At 36.5% G+C, this 20,743-nt stretch overlaps 1 protein-coding gene across 1 annotated transcript in view; it reads left to right on the top strand.

The window, feature by feature from the left end:
* The window catches only part of NUP210 (nucleoporin 210), a 148,176-nt gene that overhangs the window by 13,762 nt on the left and 113,671 nt on the right, over positions 1–20,743 (top strand). Inside the window, exons 2-3 of the mRNA XM_031956678.1 lie at positions 10,711–10,847; positions 12,762–12,893. Of these exons, the coding sequence (XP_031812538.1) occupies positions 10,711–10,847; positions 12,762–12,893 (269 nt within the window). The remainder of the gene's footprint in view (positions 1–10,710; positions 10,848–12,761; positions 12,894–20,743) is intronic.

The raw sequence follows: 20,743 nt of genomic DNA, 5'->3' as shown, positions 1-20,743 counted from the left end.
CATCTCATCTCACTCAGCCATCTTCCCCTGCTTCATTCCTAATCGACATGAAGAGGTGGTTTTTCCTCACAAAGGCAAACCCATGGGTATGAATCTTTCTTTCTTTCTTTCTTTCTTTCTTTCTTTCTTTCTTTCTTTCTTTCTTTCTTTCTTTCTTTCTTTCTTTCTTTCTTTCTTTCTTTCTTTCTTTCTTTCTCTCTTTCTCTCTTTCTCTCTTTCTCTCTTTCTCTCTTTCTCTCTTTCTCTCTTTCTCTCTTTCTCTCTCTCTCTCTTTCTCTCTCTCTCTCTCTCTCTCTCTCTCTCTCTCTCTCTCTCTCTATTTCCTCCCTGTCTCTCTTCTTAATCTTCTGATCTTGTCATTCAGCTGAAACTGTTGATTTCTAAAGTTACTAATGATCTCAATTACCAAATCAAATTGCCTTCTCTCAAGTCTCCTTGAACTTTCTGCAGCATTTATTAGCACTGATCACCATCATGTTGTTGTTGTTTAGCCATTATCAGTTATGTCCAACTTTTTGTGAACGATTTGTGGTTTTCTTGGCAAAGGTACTGGAGGGGTTTGCAGTTTCCTTTTCCAGCCCATTTTACAGATGAAGAAAAAGAGGCAAGCGAATAAGGTTAAATAATTTCCACAGGATCACACAGATACTAAGTGTATGAGGCCAGATTTGCACTCAGATGTTTGTGACTCCAGGTCTGGTGCTCTATTCACTGTGCCACCTAATTGTCCTCATCCTGAATAGTCTTTCCTTTTTGAGTTTTTGTGACAATGCTATCTCCTGCTCCTAACTGTCTGATGAATTCTCCACATAGAACTTATGGATTCTTTAAATATTTAGTTCTTTTTGCTTGTCTTCATTCATCTTTCACTCAGTTGTCAAGTAATTTTTTTCCCCTGAAGTTTATGTCTGACCATGGCACTTCCCTTGCTCAGCGAGTTGCAATGGCTCCCAATTGTTTCCAGATTCAAATATTAATTCCTCAGCTGGCATTTGAAACTCTTCATAAATTGCTTCCTATCAACCTTGCTAGAATTCTCAAAAGAGTCTCTATATTCTAATAATACTGGCTTATTTGCAATTCCTTCACGCCACTCCATCTCTTACCAATATGCTTGTGCCCTTCTGCCCCCCGTTCTTGGAACACTCACTCTTCACTGCTACCTCTTACTTTTCCTACTTGAAGTCTGAGATTGAATCCCACCTTCAGGAAGCTTTTTGTGGTCCCCCAGCCACTAATGGTTTCTCCTCTTAAACTGAATTTCCTCTACCTATACATATTTTGCATGTCTCTTGTTATTTACATATTGACTCCCCCACTAGAATATAAACTCATTGAGGTCAAGGCCTATTTTTGCATTTCTTTGTATTCCTGTGCTTGACACTGTCTAGCACATAGGAAACTCATAGTTAATATTTCTTATTGACTGACTTCCCTAACTCTGGACACACTGGTGTGACTGGGGCTTTCCTACCAGTAGCAATAGCTTACATTAGGGCTGCACACATCTCTTAGCTGCATTTCCTTTTATTATTTTCAGTGAATTAGGACCAATTGGCAAACTTCTGCCCTATTAATCCTGTTAATCCACAATCTAAAAGAGTCTCTGAAAATCAACAGCTTTATCAGAGAGAGCTCTTGCTTTGCTTTTCAGCAAGTACCTAATGGCATGAAGAAGAATATAGTGAGATCAGCTTCCTTAAATGTTTTGTGATAGGATAGGATATTCATATGTATTTCCAATAAGTAATTAAAATTAAACTCTCAGAGTCATTGAATTATGCTTAATAGTAGCAGTTCCTAAGCATTGCTTACTAACTAGCAAAATTTAGTGATTTGAGACTGTTACTCTGGTTTTTTGCATTGCAGATTTAGAATGACCTTAGAGATTGATTTTAAGGGTTCCTTAATCTAGAACCTGTTAAATTTGTAAAAAAAAAAAAAAAAAAAAAATGATAGTTGGCTTCCTGCGTAATCAATATCATTTTATTTCATACATTTAAAAACATTGTTGTGGGAAGTGATCATTGAGTTTCATAGGCTATGAAAGGTGTCTGTGACACATAGAAATGCTAAGAGGTCCTTCTTGTTCTGGTCTAATCATTATTTTTTTTTTTTACAGATGGCAAATTTAAGACATAGTGATTAAGTGAATTACCAGAGGTCACACAGGCAGAAGATAGCAGATTGGGGTTTGAACCAAGGTTCTACACTCCTTCATTTTAGTGGAAGCTGTGTAGAAGATATGCAATTTATAAAGTGAGGAAGGTACAAATAAGGAAATATTTTCCCACTTCTTTCAGAAATGTTGAAAGTTAGGCCTTAAAAAAAATCTTTTTCAATTACAAAATATATTGTATCCAATCTCTTTATCTTTAGTCCCTAACTACTCCTGTCTCTCCATTGCTATATTTTTTTAAAATCAAATTTGTCCAATGAAAGCATCAACACTTACTATAAATTAGGTTTTGGATGATTATTTGTAACTTACTTTCTTATCTCTTTTTGCTTTCCTTCTGACTGTGTACTCAATTCAATTAGATTAACCGCTATATCTGGGAAGAATTAACAACCAGTCCCTTGACTGGGAAGTGATTCTCCTTTTGGTCCCTGAGAATACCAATTTTCTCGACTAGAACTGTTATGATTAACTATACAACTGATGGCTTTGCCACAAAGATGGCTGCTAAATCGCGAATAAGAATTGGGGGATTTTCTCTAGAGCAACTATGAATAGGACCTGGGAAATAAAACTTGATTTTATAGCAACAACATTTTGTAAAGGGGTTCTTTGAACTTGTCTTTTTAAGTTGTCATATTTTTCAGAAAACTGGGTCCGGAGCATACAAGAGACCCTGCATGTGTCAAGGATGAAGCTCCCACCATCTGGCATAATTTGTTGTATGCACCCCAAGCTAGATTCCCTAGCTTGAAGGCAAGATAGGCATCAGCCAATTTGTGCCAACTTGGAAAAATGCTTGTGCAGCTGGGGACCTTAGCAAATAAGTGGACCCTCCTGTCTTCACAATCTGTTGGTACCTAAGGGGAAGAAAGTGGCTTTTGCCATTGCCTTGCTCTTCCCCTCCGGGAAGGGTTACTGCCCCTTTCTCCTCCTATGCCTCTTCCTGGTTTCCCCTGTTTCTTTTGTCTTACTATCATAAATATGCAAACTTCAAAAAGGGCTGTGAACTCTTTGGATTCCACATGCATGCTCATTTCTCTTGGAAAAAAACTGGTTTTTGCATAAGTCTCATAATGTTTTGGTTGCCTCTTGACAAATGTATGTTTGAATCATGTTTTAAATGATTCTCAATAGGCTTCAACATTCATTTCTTTATTTGATTCTCATAGGAGCCCTCTGAAATAATCAGATTAAGGATTTTTTTATACTTATGAGTAACTGAGATTCATGGGGATAAATCTGTTGACGACCTTAGATTAAGTAGGCCACAGTCTCCCATTTTATCCAGGACCATCTCCAGTCATCCTGATCTGACCATTGGATCCAGATGGCTCTGGAAGGGAACATAAGACTAGTGACCTTGCCTAGCCCTCTCTTGCTATGACAGGCAAATGGATTGGATGTAAGCATCACCTCCCTAATGTCCTGGTCCTCTTAAAGAATGAAGGACAAACAGTCTGTGTAATCCTGGGCAAGTCATTTTAACTTTATTCAATTCCTCCCTCTGTCCCTTCTTCCCTCCTTCCCTCTGTCTTTCCCTTCCTCCTTCCCTCCCTCCCTCCCTCCCTCCCTTCCTTTTCCCTCCCTCCCTTCCTTCTCTCCCTCCCTCCCTCCTTTCCTTCCTTCCTTCCTTCCTTCCTTCCTTCCTTCCTTCCTTCCTTCCTTCCTTTCCTCCTTTCCTTCCTTCCTTCCTTCCTTCCTTCCTTCCTTCCTTCCTTCCTTCCTTCCCTCCTTCCTTCCTTTCCTTCTTCCCTCCTTCCTTCCTTTCCTTCCTTCCTTCCTTCCTTCCTTCCCTCCTTCCTTCCTTCCTTCCTTCCTCCTTCCCTCCTTCCTTCCTTCCCCTCCTTCCTTCCTTCCCTCCTTCCTTTCTCCTTCCTTCCTTCCCTCCTTCCCTCCTTCTTTCCTTCCCTCCTTCTTTCCTTCCCTCCTTCCTTTCTCCTTCCTTCCTTCTTCCTTCCTTCCTTCCTTCCTTCCTTCCTTCCTTCCTTCCTTCCTTCCTTCCTTCCTTCCTTCCTTCCTCCCTCCCTCCTCCCTCCTTCCTTCCCTCCTTCCTTCCTTTCTTCTTTCCCTCCTTCTCTCCTTCCTCCCTTCCCTTCCAACTTAAAAACTATGGTGCTATGGTTTTTGTACACACCCTCTTTCTAACTATACAGAGGAGCTGCCCCAACATGTTTAATAATAGGCATTTGCCATCAAGTTTCCTTCTGGATGTCCCCTAACCTGCACATGCTTCTTTATGCTCAAATATGGCAATTAATTTTAACATTTGACCATGGAAACATGGTAATCAGGAAGGACAATCTGCATTTTAAAAATCACTTATTATATTCTAAAGACTAGCTTACTTTTATATAGTGCTTTAAAATTAAATATAAGTGAGACGTGGATTATCTGGTTTTGGATTATGTAAATACTATTTCATATAGTCCTGAATAGTACAGAGTTTCCCAGGGGTATGTATGTATGTATGTATGCATGCCGGGATGTTTGCATGCATATATGTTCACATATATGTCTATTCAGATATAATAATGGCATGTGATTTATATATAGCTGTAGTTATTCATATATATATTCAAATAACACATGGACATATTTACATGTATACTCGTGACACATGTTAATGTGCAATCCTGAGCAAACTTGCTATGTCAAGTCTCTAAAGATAATAAGTTACCCATGAGTTACTGATCTCTCTAAGTTGAGGAAATTCCAATTCTAGAAGTATCCCATATCAATGAGATTACAGGATAACCCCACCTTTGTCCTTAATGTACCCATCAATTGAATGAACAAATTTTTGGATTATTATTAAAGGAAGCAATGCAGGTAACATCTCCTTTAAGGACATGTGCCTGTCCTTTTTTTATCCTAATATTTTATTCCCTTCGTCTTTGAAATGTTTTCTTGAGGGGGAATAAAAACCTTCCGCTTGAATGTTTTCCCTCTGATGGCGTGTAATTTTCAGATGTTGGCTGAGTATAATTTGTTTTCAGTGAGTTTTCAAATATAGATGTTTGATCAATTTTTAAACTTCCCATCAACAGCTCTGGGTGGGTTCACCCTTGTTTGTCTGTCTGCGTGATCAGAGGGATTTGCTTGCAGCTTTTGGGTGCCCCCACCTTCTTTTGAAATGTTTGGCTTCAGTCTTGAACATTCTCAGGCACATCTATTTTGGTGTGTTTCACACCATAGATTTTAACACCAAGTAATCTTTACAAGTTTTCTTCTTAAGAGCTTAGAGAATTAATGTTTTATATGAATTTAGAGAACTCAATTTGTCTTCTGCTTGTTACACAACTGAAGTGAGCTATGCAAATCCAACATGGCACTAAATCTCTTGCAACAGATAAGTGTCTAGATGAAAGGTTTTCAAACTCTTTTGGATTCTGGGTCCCTCTGCACTCTTAACAATTTTTGATAACCTTAAAGAGTTTTTGTTTGTATCAGTTATATTCTTATATGTTTATGCTCTTAGAAATTAAAACATCTTTTTTTGGTCTAATCATTTTCAGTCGCATCTGATTTTGTGACCCATTTGGGGTTTTCTTGGCAGAGACACTGGAGTGGATCACTTTTTCCTTCTCCAGCTCATTTTGCATATGAGGAAACTGAGGAAACCAGGGTTAAGTCACTTGCCCAGCTAGGAAGTGTCTGAGGTAGAATTTGAATTCAGGAAGACTCATCTTCCTGACCTTACACTTGGCACTATAGCTGGGCGCACTAAAATATCTTAGTTTGTGAAAATAATTTTGACCTCACTGACCCTTGTGAAAAGATTTTGGGGACCCCTTACAGAACCCTAAGACTACATTTTGAAAACCATTTGCCTGGATAATAATTTCATATCATTTAACTTGAGAGCCAACCTTAGGTAGGTAGTGAATGGACAGTTGGTCTTACAGGCAGGAAGATCAACATTTAAATCATTTCTCAGAATACAAGGTATCTCCAAAGTTTTAAAGCAATTTTAAGCTTTTATATCTTAAAACTGCCCAAAGATATAAAGGCCACCCTATATATCCTTTGTATAATCCCAGAAAAGTCACTTAGGCAAGTGGTTAAGACTTTAAGTTGTAGAACAATGACTGCTCTGTGTTGGAAGAAGGACTTTCCTTACCCAGTGTTATCTATATCTATAAAATAATAACAACAAGAATTTATATAGTGTTAAAATTTGCAAAGCATTGGAGTTAAGATAGCAGACTAGTGAAAGCTCTCAGCTGAGCTTTCCCAATATTCCCCTCCAAACTACTTTGAAATAACACCTCCAATCAAATTCTGGAATAGCAGAGCTAACAGAAGGTCAGACTGAGACATTCTTTCAGCCCAAGACAACTTAGAGATTTGTAAAAGAGGAATAGAGGCTGGCCCAAAGTCAGTGTGGATTAAGTACCAGTGGCAGGGCCATGAGGTGGTGACAAAAGCAGCAGCAGCTTCAGGAGCTTTCATGCTAGAGACTGTAAAGGGACCACTGATCGGAAAGTGATTATAGGAGACTCTGTGCTAGTAGTAGAAATGGGACTTGATGTTATTTGGCAACTGCATTGCCTATGGCACTTCTGGGTCATAGTTCTAGGGTAGAGAGGTCAATAGAGAGAGCAGTAGCCCTAAGGAGCAGTATTGCTTTTTGATCCCTAGGGTTAGGGATTCTGAGAAATAGAATAATTTAAGGGAGCATCATAACGGAGGAGAGTATCCATTGCAATCCCAAAGAATCAGGGAGCTTTCCTGGATAAGGACCAGAATATGGACCAGCAGAGGAGTAATCATACTTCTTCCTAGATCACACCATTTTGGAAGCTCCAAAAATTTCCAGATACTTGAAAAAGCTTATGAAAAAGCCTGAAGCTTAGCACAGTTTTTCTCCTCATCCCTCCCTCCCTCCCAAAACAAAACAAAACAAAAAACCAAATGTTAGGAACAGAGCCCAACTTTAACATAAAGTTCCAAATCAAGAAAGAGAGTAGTAGAAATGAGCTAGGGAAAATGAGCAAACAACAAAAAAGAACTTGACCATAAAAGTCTACTTTGACAATAGAGAAGACCAAGATAGAAACTCAGAAGAAGACAATGAAGTCAGAATAGCTACAAGCATACCTCAAAGAATGTTTAATGAAACAGAAGACAAATTTATTTTCAAATACAAGAATTCAAGAGAAGCCTAAAAAGATAAACATAAAAGAGAAATCATAAAGGACTCAGTAAGATTAAATTATTTACCTTTTTATATGGAAGATAATACATGTAATTTTTAAGAACTGTAATCTTTAAGGCAGTTTAGAAGGATTATACAAAGAAAGAAGATATGAAAGTGAGTTGATTATATTGAGATGATATAAAAATATGGATAGTTAGAAAAGAGGAAGGTTTGGGAGAAGCAGGAAGGGAGAGAAAGAATGCTGGAAAGTATCTGTCATAAAAGAGATGTTTAAAGAAAATCTTTCATAATGGAAGGAAAAATGGGGGGTTAGGTGGGCAGTATTTAAACTTACTCAAATCTAAATTAGTTTAAAGGGAGAAAAAATATGTGTATATGTATCTGTGTATACTCATATATATTTGCTCAATTCATAATAGAACCCAAAAGGGAAATAGGAGGAAAAGCAAACAAGGAGAAAAAGAGAGTGGTTAAAAGGGAGCCAGATAAAAGGAGGCAGTGGTCACAAACAAAACAGACTTTAGAAGAACAGGATAAAAAGAGAGAAGAAGAAACAGAAGAAAATAGAATAGATGAGAATACACAGTTATAACTATGAGTGTAAATGGGATGAACACTCACATAAAATAAAATTTTGTAGCAAAATGAATTAGAAACCAAAATGATGGGCAGGATCATTTCAGAAAAATCCAGGAAGTTTTGTATAAATATTTATGCAACGTGAAGTGAACAGAACTACATGAATATTATATATAGTAACAGCAATAAGGATGATCAACTGTGAAAGACTTAGTTACCCTGATTAAGACAATAATCTAAAATAATTTCAGAGGGCTTATGATGAAAAAGAATGCTATTCACCTCCAGAGAACTGAAGATCTCTGAATTTAGAGTGAAACAATTTTTAAAACTTTTATTTATTTTCTTGTTTTATATTTTGTCTGTTTTTCTTTACAACAGGGCTAACTTGGAAATATATTTTGCATGCTTTTACATGTTTGACTTATATTAAATTGCTTGCCTTTCCAGAGAGGAAGGAAGAAAAACTAGAACTCAATTTAAACATTATTAATATCCATGCAGTTGAGAAATATTTAGCAAAACAAGTAAAAATATTTTTAAATAGGAAAAAATATTTGTAAAGTATTTCACTTTTCATATTATTGTGTTCTCAATGCCTTCCCTATCCCCCCATCCTAAACTCAAAACAAAACCCAAACCAAACATTCAGCAGGATTCTAGTTATCGGTTTATTGGCAGGTGAATTTGATTTTAATAAAGCTCATTTAAATAAAACCCAGAATGTAGCAGAAATTGAGAAACCTGAATTAAATCCATTTCCATTCCAAAGTACATTCTTTTGTTTTGATATAAAAATAGATATTCTTCACAACTCAGAAGATGTATAAGCCTTCTTGAGATTTTATACTTCAAGTGAAGATGGGTCTTCAATGTGTGTATGCAAATTTGTATAGAGACAATAAAAGCTAATCAGGTTTGTTTTATATCCTTTCCACATATGCCATGTTTGGTAATACAAATCCGTAGTTTGGAAGAAGTTAAGCATCTCTTTGATTCTTAATGGGATCCACTAAATTGACTGATCACTAGATCCTCTTGGTAAGAGCAGTTTCTTTTATCTTCAGAAACTCAATACAGTGCCAGGCCTAATATTGGTGTCTCTAAATTCTTTTTGGTTATTGTGAGTGTTTTATAATAAGAAGTTACTATGATTACCCATTTTTGATGATATCTTTGAGATGTAATAGAGTTTAAATTAAAATTCCATCTTTCTATTTGCAGAAATCTTTTAGGGGTTTAATGAAGATTAGATTTCAAACTTCATAAGGGCAGGCTCTTATTTATCATTATACAGAATGCCCCCAAAGTATTAGTGCAATTTTAAGCTTTAGTAGAAAGGAAAAGCTTCTCATAAAACTATGAGCATAATTAACCAATCAATAATAAAGACAAAAGTCATATGATTATTTCAAGATATTTGTATCTATTAAAACACAATGGTAAGTAGTACTTATCTAAAATTCAGTTCAACAATTACATTTAACACATGTCTATTAAATATCTATATACAAGACATAGAGCTTTCTCAATTTCTAAGCCAAAATTCTTTTTATTTCATCATATTACATATAAATAGCTTTTTTAAAAAGAAAATCAAATCAGCATTTAAAAAAAGAATATACATACATACAGTAAATGAGGTCATTGTTCAAAGGAATCTCTTAAATTGAAAAATCTCTTTGAAATGTGAATATTCACAACACTAATTTACTGGATTTGATTTTTTTCCCCTACAGATTTGCAAAATTCCCAACCTAACTTTCAGTTGAGCAAAAGGCATTAATGATCACATGACCAGAAACATATTTCTCATAAGTGAAGACAATCCCAGTGAGCTAATTAGACCTCCAGGCTGATATCACACTCTGTAGTACATGTTAGATACCACTGAGGTACATAATCTCATTTCTACTGCTATTCTCATTGTCCTTTGTTTTTTTCACAGAGGCAACTAACTCCTTAAATAAGGATTCCTACACTTTGCTGTTGTTCTCATGGCCCTTTTTGGCAATATGATAGAGCCTCTGTATTCCTTTTCAGAGTGTTTTAAAATGCACAAAATAAAATATATAGCATTATAAATACAATTATCAAAATATCTATAAGTTTATGTTCTCCAGGTTAAAAAATCCTGCCTTAAAGCATTTTCCCTGTCATTTCTCTTCTAGATGAATAAAATCATAAAATGAGGTCTTTTTTTTTCATCTTTGGCCAGCTTTGTGGTGGCTGTCCTGCCTTCATCACTTCTGCACTAAGACCAAGGACTTGGGCTGATCCTGAGGTCCTCCAGAAAGCTAGCCCGAATAATACATTTTTGGCGCCCAAGGTGGGGCCTTAGACCTTCCAATTTGACATTCTATGAACTTTTCAGAGCATACCTATGCTATAAATCCAGGTATACATGTGTCCTCAGCAAAAAATGAAAAGGTGCTCACTGTACCTTCTTTCTCCATTGTTCTAATCATTCTTTGTTAGAACGAAAATTCCTAGAGAGAAGGGATTATTTCATTCTTTTCACTTTAATCCCAATCACCTAAGACAGTGTTTGGCACATGGCAGGTGTTTAATCAGTACTTGCTGACTGATTGATTTGTATCCTGCTAATGTGTCAGATTAATAACACAGAAGATAGTTGCATATAGTGATCTAATGAATGAAACTATAAATGAGACTGGTTTTAGGAGAGCTTCTTGCCTTGGCTATAGATGGTTGCTGGTATAGGAATCTCTCTGGGTACTGTTACAAGTGGGAACCTTCTTGATAACTTAAAGTCATTTATTTCCAGGTCATCTACCAGACCAGAAGTAGCCAGTATTGAACCTGTGGATCTGGATGAACGGCAGTGCTCTCAAAAAGCAGTTGTACAGGCCCGCCTATCACAGCCCACCCGCCTTACTAGCATCATCTTTGCAGAAGATATCAGTAAGCACTTTGTGTATTTCTTTCAGGGGCATTGCCCTTTAGAAAAGAATATATTGTTGGTGTCTTTTTTATTTATATCATAATTATTTCTGGTGTGGGGAAAACACTTCATATTAAATCTTCCATTCTTTTCAATGAGAAAAAAAGAATTAGATAAATACTATTCTGACAAAATATAAAATGTTTTGGTACAAATATTTTTACTGATCAACTGATGTGTATCTAGCCCAATGTTAGATTCTGTGGAATATATAAGGAGAAAACCTAATTTTATTATAGGGTTAAATTGTCCACTCTACTAGAAACTATTGGCTAGGACACAGTTTCTGCTAATGTTTTAATGTACCACAGCACACAGTCAATTTAGTAAACATTTGTTAATCTCTTGCAGCACTCTATGTCTGTACCACAGTGGTGGAGCATGATGCTTTGTTCCAAAGACAGTCTCTTCCTTTCTTCCCCCCTCATACACAGTCAGTTCCTATCACAGTATATAGATACTTCATGGACATACTAATTTATAGGCCATCCCAATGTCAAGTCTTGCACAGAGGAATGTCTATGAGAATATTTCTGCTGAACTATTGTCAAGCTTTGAGTTTTTCCCATATGTAAATTTTTTCCATACATTTGATAATTAAGCCCAGATCTTATCTGTATTATTTCACTTTATCTCCCTCATTGCATGGGACCTTTATTTCTAAGATACTTATTTGGCACTAAAAATATAGCTCAGACCATTTTATCTCAGAATTATTTCCCAGCATGATGTTACTTCCAGTAAAGTGTCTGCATTATACACACAACAGTCTTTACTCTCAGCTGCTTATAGTGGATGAGTTGAAAATCTGTGGTGATCCATTATATATTTTTAAAGATCATCAAAGACTCCATTCATGAATACAGACAATTTCCTCTGTTTACTTTGGCTGATGACAAACATTGAAAACAAGCTCATTCTTGGACATTTAACTTTCAAGTATATTTTATTTGAAAAGTTTATACCAATTCAGTTTACCACTTTGAATGAAGAGACTCAGGCAGTTTCCCTGTAGAAGAAATTGCTTTTCAAAGACTGGAGTTAAAAAGTTGGCCTTAGTAATGCTATATTCTGACCCAAAGAATTTATTGCTGCAGCACTAGAGCATCATTTTTAAGGACTGATTTTATAGTGTGGGTCTGATTTCTGGTTTTTAGTGTCATCTAAAAATTTATGACTGGATAGCCTGGTGTCATAGATAGAGTTCTGGCCTTGGAGACAGAAAAACCTTTGACCTTTGGTACATAACCCCAGACGAGCTACTTAGTTCCTCAGTTACCTCAGACAATTCTCTTATATTTTAATTTGCAGAACAGTTGCTGATATGTTAGGTGGAAAGAATTTTCATGCTGGCAGTTCCCTATGTCAATTAAATCAAAGATTTGAACTCCTCTCCTCCCAAAGGGCTGGTCCTAAGATTTATGGGGAGAAAAACGCTATCCGTGTTTAAGGTTTTGTGGGGGTACAAGCAGAGGGTACTACTCTGTGGAGCTAAGTTAGTCTGAATATCTTAAAGAGGAATAAGGTGTTTTGTCATAAGTTAGATTGTAAAAGAACAGAAGTTGATACCATCTCCTGGAGGAGGCACGGTGTCTACCCTCAGAAAGGAGGTTTAAATGTCAACATTCATTTCTTGGCCAAAACTATTCTAAATCATGTGAATGAGTTCACCAGACACTTTCCACAGTGGTTTAAGTTACATTTCCAGGCTTTTTCTTTACCATATTCCTGTCCCCTAAATTTTCTCTGAGCCCATCCCCAACCCAGATGAGGTCTTTGACCTAGTAGCCAAGTAGAGAGAGAAAGGACAAGAAGAAACAGTAAGCATTTCAAACTAAGGGGCTGATTGTGCATATCTGGGCCATCTCTTTCAGTGACCGGCCAGGTTCTGCGCTGTGATGCTATTGTGGACATCATCCATGGCATTCAGATTGTTTCTACCACCCGAGAACTCTATCTTGAAGACTCTCCCTTGGAATTGAAAATTCAAGCTCTGGATTCTGAAGGTGAGTAGCTTTTTGCATATAATTTGTTCAAAAGCTTTTTTTAAAAATATTCTTTGAATGATTAGAATAAGTGCTTTCCTTTACCTGCATTTCTCTTTACTATTATAAGAATTTCCTAAACTGTTTTTCTCTCATTTACTCTGAGGGAGGGTTAGGATTTCCAGAGAAAAATGCTTTTCTCTCTGGCCTCCATTCTCTCAGATGGGATGAGAATGTCCTTGTTCTCCTTTTCTAAGGTGTAAGTGGCTCATGGCACCATACTTTCTTTTAAGACTCAATGGCACTGGGAGCAGGACAGTAAGAAAAGTTTGGTACTCTCTGCCTGACCCCACATGGACCTGCCTCTTATCCCTGTTTGCACATTGCTGGTCAGTGGGCACATGCAAAGGAAGTTAGAAAGTCTTGCCAAAGAAAAAAGCAGAAACATTTTCTGATTCAGCTCAAGTGACTCACTGTGGCTTTTAAGCCACTGTCCTCCTCTTGACTTTGGGTTGGTATGGCTCTTAGCCAAGACCAGTTTGTTTGTGGCATCCTGTCAGGGGTTGTGGAGTCAGAAGCTGTGCCCTTAAAGCTGTCGTTATAGTAGAGAAAGATAAACAGTTTGGAAACCTGTCACCTGAAAGTAACACTTTTCTACGTTGCCATGATAAGAGTACAGAGTGCAGACATGATACTGGATGAGTTCCAGTTAATAAACCAAATTGTCAATATTGAGGCAAGTTTTGCCTCCTAATGTTGTGTAATATCACTCTTACTTCCTTAACCAAATTCTGTACGTGTTTGCATGGTATCATTTCAATCCCCACAGAATTGGCTCCATGAAAAATGACATTGTTCTTGCCCTGTGGTTGAAATCCTGCTTAAACAAGGCTTGAGATCAGCAGGTATATTTCCTTTACCCTTCCTGGGGTCTGTGAACATATGCTGTTTTAATGCATATATGCATACATATACATATACAAATATGTGCATCCATATATTTTTCCGTCTGTATCATATATGTACATATACTATATGTAACATAGAAAATAGAGATACATAACTATATTTCAACATAATTAGTTTCCTTCATTATTTTTGTGAAGAGCCTCCTGGACTTCAACAGACTGCTCAAAGCATCCACACTCAAAAAAAGGTAAAAAAAACCCATGAAGCATGGAGAAATAGCTAGAGAACCAATCTTGAAGTCATGAAACCTTGGATTCTAATCCTGATTCTGACAGATTGTTTCCATAAAACCCTGTAACCTCACTAGGTCCCAGTTGGCTCTCCAATAAATTATAATGAAGTTGCTGATCTGCATTAGTGGAGGAAGTTTCCCTACTGGAAGCTTTCCCTCATCAACAAATTTGCAGTTTTGGACTCATCCCATCCCCCCCAAAAAATTAGAATCAAACCTCAAGTCAGAAATTTAAGAAAAATATAAGAAATATTTGATCTTGAAAGAGGTAATATGGTACATTATTATTATATAGTTTTATATATTTCGGCTTCTGGACTTTCAGATCCTGTGAAGATCGTGTATTTTTAAATCAGCAGGAGTCAGGAATTCAGGTTAGGGGAAAATCGTCAGTCTTTTTTCTCAGTGAAGAAGGATCGGAGGTGGAAGAGAATCGGCGATAGCAATATGTGCAGCTGAGTCAAGAAGCTAGCGCGACCAGCAGCCACACAACCAGCAGCTCGGAGTCTCGAACCCAGGCCCAATCTCTCCCAGCTTCTCTTCCTGTCTCTCTCTCTGCCTCCACCCACCAAAATCGTCATTTCCTATACAACACATCAGGACTTGCACGGAGAGTGGGCAGGGACTATTCTTTATCCAATCATGTATATTAATAGAGTATAGCCCAATTACTAGTTAGCCTCATGTACTTGGGACCTCAGTGCATCAACTCAAACCTCAGCCCGTTACAAGATCCTTCAGTATTCATCTCGGGTTTATTTCAGCCCACACACTGCCTTTTCATCTTTTGAAACAGTCACTTCCACCATGCTTTAGATCACATAGTTCTGCATTGTCCCCTAATTGTTATTTTACTTCCCTAGCCATTAATTTATTTATTCACCAGACATTTGTTAATCATCTGCTAGATGTAATGAATAGCCTGTTCTAGGTACTGGAAACAATACAGGCTGTCTCCAAACTCTTGTTGCAGTTTTAAGTCATTAATGTTGTAGACCTAGAATGATTCCAGTAGTTGGACTAGTTCACAGCTTTGCCAATAGCATATTAATGTACTTATTTTCCCACATCCCCTCCAAGATTTGTCATTTTCCTTTTCTGCTATCTTAGTCAATCTGATGTCAATGTTAGAGTTTTCATGTGCATTTTTTAAATTTCTAGTGATTTAGAGCATTTTTATGTGACTTGATAGCTTTGAATTATTTTTTTTTCTGAAAACTGGTTGTTTATGTCCATTACTAATTTATCTACTGGGGAATGGCTCTTATTTTGATCAATTTGGTTCAGTTCTCTCTATAGTTGAAAAATGAAAACTTGGTGAAAGAAATTGCTGCTAAGATTTTTTCCCAGTTTCCTGCCTTTTAAATTTAATTTAACTGCACTGATTTTTTGGTACAAAAACTTTAAGGTATTAAGTAATCAAAATGATCCATTTTATCCCCTGCAAACTTTTCTATATCTAGTTTGATTATGAATTCTTCCCCATCCATAAATCTGATATGTAATTTCTTCCAGATCCACTTATTTGCTTATGATTTCATCCTTTATATCTAAATCATATACTCGTTTTGAGCTTATCTTAATATATTATGTGAAATGTTGGTCTGTGCCTAGTTTTGATCAGACTTTCTATTTTTCCCAGCAGTTTTTATCAGACAGTCAATTCTTACCCCAATAGCTGTGATCTTTGTGTTTATCAGGCACTGGGTTGCTCTGTTCATTTGTTTCTTGTTGTGTTCCATTGATCAAGCACTCTGATTCTTATTCGGAACCAAAATATTTTGATGATTCCCAATTAGTATAGTTTGAGAACTGATGCTGCTAGCCTTCCTTCCGTCATTTTTTATTGATTCCCTTGATATTCTTGGCCTTTTCTTTCTCCAGATCAATTTTATTATTTTTCTAACTCTATAAAATAATTCTTTCATAATTTGATTGGCATGCCACTGAATAAGTAAATTAATTTAGTATAATCATTTTAATTATATTCTTAGTCTACTCAAAAGCAATTAATATTTCTCCAATTATTTAGATCTGTTTTAATTTGTGTGAAAAGTTTTATAATCGTATACATATAGTTTGTGTGTGTGTGTGTGTGTGTTGTCAGATAGACTCGCAGGTATTTTATACTGGTTGCTGTTATTTTAAATTGAACTTTTCTTTCTATCTCTTGCTGAATTTTGTTTGTAATATATAGAAATGTTGATAATTCATGTGGATTTATTTTATATCCTGCAACTTTCCTGAAGCTGCTATTCCTTTTTTAGTTGATTCTCTAGGTCAAACTTTTTAAATGGGGGGCCAGTTCCCTGTCCCTCAGACTGTTGGAGGGCAGACTATAGTAAAAACAAAAACTTTGTTTTGTGGGCCTTTAAATAAAGAAACTTCATAGCCCTGGGTGAGGGGGATAATCGTCCTCAGCTGCCGCATCTGGCCCACAGGCCTTAGTTTGAGGACTCCTGCTCTAGATTACTCTAAGTAAACCATCATATCTGGAAAGGATGATAGTTTGTGTCTTCAGTACTTATGCATATTCCTTTAGTTTCTTTTTCTTGTCTTATTGCTATAAGTTAGCATTTCTGGTACAATACTGAATAGTGGTGATAATGGATATTGTTGCTTCATCTCTCATCCTTTTAGACATTTAGTTTGTCCCCATTACATATAATCTTTTGATTTTAGATAGGTACTACTTAGCATTGTGTTTTAATAGGTACGAATATCTTGAAATAATCATATGACTTTTATCTTTGATATTGATTTGGTTAATTATGCTCATAGTTTTATGAGAAGCTTATCCTTTCTACTAAAGATTAAAAATGCACATACTTTGGGGGCACTCTGTATAATGATAACTAAGAGGCTGCCTTTATGAAGTTTGCAATCTAATATTCATTAAACCCTTAAAAGAAAAATCTCTTTCATGCTATCCAGCTGTGCTAGGGACGCACTGATTTTTATAAAGTTGATTTGTCCTAGAAAGGTATGGGACTTCAAAGGTCCAGTAATAGGGATTAATTGTTAGTTCAAATTTTACTTTAGTCAAGTCCTTAACAAAATTTGGCACCCACCCCCCAAGAAATACAAGAATGTAAGATCCAAATTGCAAATAGTTCCATTCATTAATAACCTAAGGACCTGTAATCAAGGGGCAACCTTTTTATTCTTAAGCAATCAACTTGTTTATATAAACAAAAGATAATTGCGGCTTTGCTTCTTGTTCTTTCCTGCTAGGAAGGCTTATTACTGGTCAGTAGATAAGGGACAGAGGCCTCTTGTCTCGGTCTTCGCTAGGATTTTATCTGTGTTTTAGCTCAATTAAAGCTAGAGTTTCCTTCCCAAGGACAGAACTGACCCTCTGTCCTCTTGGAGGGGTTATTATCTGAATTTTGATATATCTAGATAACTGCTACCATGTAAAGACTTTAAAAAAAAAAAACAGATCTTTGATTTCATCATTGTGGGGAGCTCTCAGTAAAGAGCAACACCGGCTCTGAAACTTTAAGTCAGACAGTTGCCAGAGGCACCCAGTCTCCCATAGTTTGTTACTGTCCAGAGGCAGGATATAAATTTGAGACTTAGTAATGCAGAAGCCAGTTCTCTATCCACTGCACAATGTTGCTGCCTGAAGAAGATAGTTCCAAAAGATGAAATAACGTTTTCCTGTCCAGAATTTTGAATTAGTCCCTTTGTTGAACCCAGGGGCTTCTCCATGGCTCATCAGCTTCTCAAAGATTGTATCAAAGATCTTGCCAAGGTGGAATCACTTTTAGTTATAGTGATGCAGGATTCACATGTTATCCAAAGGTCAGCCTAGATGAGTTTTGAGAGGCTCATTACTGGAAAGCTGGCTACCAGGTGATGATCTAATTTTGTGTTTTAGCTATAGCAAACCGTGAAAACTGTCTGCTAAGGCAAGATAGTTGGGTTTCATATTAGTGGAGACCGTAGTCATGTTAATGAAGCATAGTACATTGATTCTGAAGCCAGAGGACTTGAGTTCATATCCCGACTTTGATACTTTCTTCAAGACATTGGGTGGGTCATTTAACTTCTATGAATCTCAATTTATTTATCTGTAAAGTGATATTATATTAGATGGTCTCTGAGTTCTCCTCCAGCTCATGATCAATGATTCCCATGACTGATCTTTTGAAGTAGTTTTGTTGTCATATTGTAAGATTATAAATTAATTTAGGATGCTGCTCAAGATATCAAGAACTGTGTTTTGTGAATTAATCTACCAATACCGATTTTCAATTGGAAAAAGCTTCTATAGTTTTTGATGTATTTTAGTGAGATTTGGAATGAAGACAGAGGTAACAAAAATAAATGCGTTTTACAAATTTATAGTTTATTTCCATCACACAATTTTTATTACACAATTTTAAATCCATTTATGAACTATAATGATGCCTTTTAATTTTTCAGTGGCTGCACTAAATGGTTTATAAAAAGTGACTAAAAATCCCTGGACCAGCATGCCTAAATAAGGTTGACTGCTGCTGGTCATATTATCTGTCTGCTATTTTTCTCTCTGTTCACAAGCATCAAGGATTATTTGAAGTTGTCTTTGATATTATCTTTAAAAAATTATATGAGAAACTTTTATTACTTTGGTTTTTATTCTCAGGCTGCTTATATAACAAAATGAAGGGCCTTCTATTCTCCTTTTGCCCTTTTAACTCAGTAAACTCCCAAAGGAAAGTTTTCTCATCTGGATTTCTGCCAATACTCCTTTGGTTAATTTTCCATTGCCACTACCTGAGACGAAAAGGGGGAAATTTTTCTTCTGGAGACTGTACCCCCAATTTCATGGCTTTTGCCTTGTTTCTGTGCTACTCCCAGAGCTGGTGCACCCTTACTGTATCCTTCCTTAGCCCACTTGGTCCATCTTGGAAGCCCCTCCCTCCCCATCAGCTTCAAAGTCACATTTCAGTCTGAGACTATTATATAGTATCTCAGATATACATTCTTAATATGTTAAAGCCAGCCACTAATCCCAACCTTAGGAATGCTGAAGTATTATAATCCCTTCGTATTATTTCCTATGTACAAGACTACACAATTACATTCTATTGCTTCTGTCTTCTCCCTTATATAGGGTCAGCCATCACTCAGCAGTCACTGTATGAGTGGAAGGTATGGTTAACACACCAGGGTCAGAGACCACGGATTTAGAGCTGTAAGGGACCTTGGAGATTACCTAGTATAGTCCCTTCATTTTACAGACAAGGACACTGAGGCTCAGAGAGGTTAAATGATTTGTTGGAAGTCACATAGCTAGTAAGTGACAGGGCTTGAGTTTGAACCTATTCCCTCTCACTCCAAATCCATCACTCTTTACAGTATACCAGATATACTACAGTAAGATGATAAATTTAGTTATATTTGTAGATCGCTAAGAGTGAACTTTTTTTTACTTTCCATTTTATAGTTTTTTTTTTTTTTTTTATGTGCTGGAATCTTGAATTTAGTTCCATAGTAAAATCCCTGTATTTAGGAATTAAAAAGGATCTTTAAGTTAGTGGATCTAGTCCAATCCAAATAATGGTTTTTACAAGATTCCCAGTCAGTTGTTGTCTGGACTAATTATCTCATGAAAATCTTCTTGACTTGTTGTTGAGTCATTTCAGTTATATCTTACTCTTTGTGATACCATTTGGAATTTTCTTGGTAAAGATCCTGGAGTGATTTGCCATTTCTTTTCCAGCTTATTTTTACAGGTGAGGAAACTAGGGCTTAGTGATTCGCCCAGGATCACAGAGGTCATCTGAGATTAGTTTTGAAATGTCTTTCTGACTACAGGTCCAACACTCTTATCTACTATGCTACTGGACTAGACCAAATCAGGGGAATTGGGCTCCTATAATATGCAAAGGTACCTTCCTGACTTATAGAAAGAAATATGACTTTTTGCTTCTCTGACTCTTGCCAAATCCTGAGACTTCTAGATGAACTAAGAGGTTTCTTGGTTTAAGGAGCAGCTCAATAGGCAAATTACTGTTTGGAGCTTTGGAATGCTAAGATAAAAAGTGTTATTATCCCAGGTGCATGGTAGATAGAAACCTGCTTGGAATCAGGGAAATCAACATTTGAATCTTTCCTTAGACACTTACTGGCTATATCTGTAAGCTCTGATGCTCTTTGCATAGATGAGGTGGCTCTGGTATATTTTCCTCCCCACTTTTTTGTTTTGTCTTTTGGGAAGTAAGTGATACTGTTCTGTTACTGTCAATTTGTGCAAATCAGTGTGGTCTTTAAAATTGAAAGTACTTTTTATCTAAAATTCTATTGACTTAGCATTCTCCTACCAGATTGGAAACTATCTATGCTTTTGATAGGGAATTTGGCCAAAGGAATCTTTTAAGAAGGTATAGAAACAGTAAGTAAGATGTCATTGTGCTTATTTTTTTTTCCTTTTCATCTATAGTATAATGAGAAGTCATTTCCTGTCACCATTTCCCACTTCTAAAGCTTCCCTTGCTATTTGATAAGGGAACATATGATAAGAGCTAGCCACAAATAATGAGATTTCTTTTATTGAGCCATTGGTGATTATTTTATTATCTAGTCACATGATTAGAAAATCCATTCTTATCAGAAAGAACACACAACTGAAGAAATATGGCTTTGGCTCTTCGTTCAGAGAAACAGAAGCAAGTTTAGG

Source organism: Sarcophilus harrisii, chromosome 1 (genome assembly GCF_902635505.1).
Source record: "Sarcophilus harrisii chromosome 1, mSarHar1.11, whole genome shotgun sequence".
NCBI lineage: Eukaryota > Metazoa > Chordata > Mammalia > Dasyuromorphia > Dasyuridae > Sarcophilus > Sarcophilus harrisii.
This window is presented reverse-complemented; position numbering and strand designations above follow the sequence as displayed.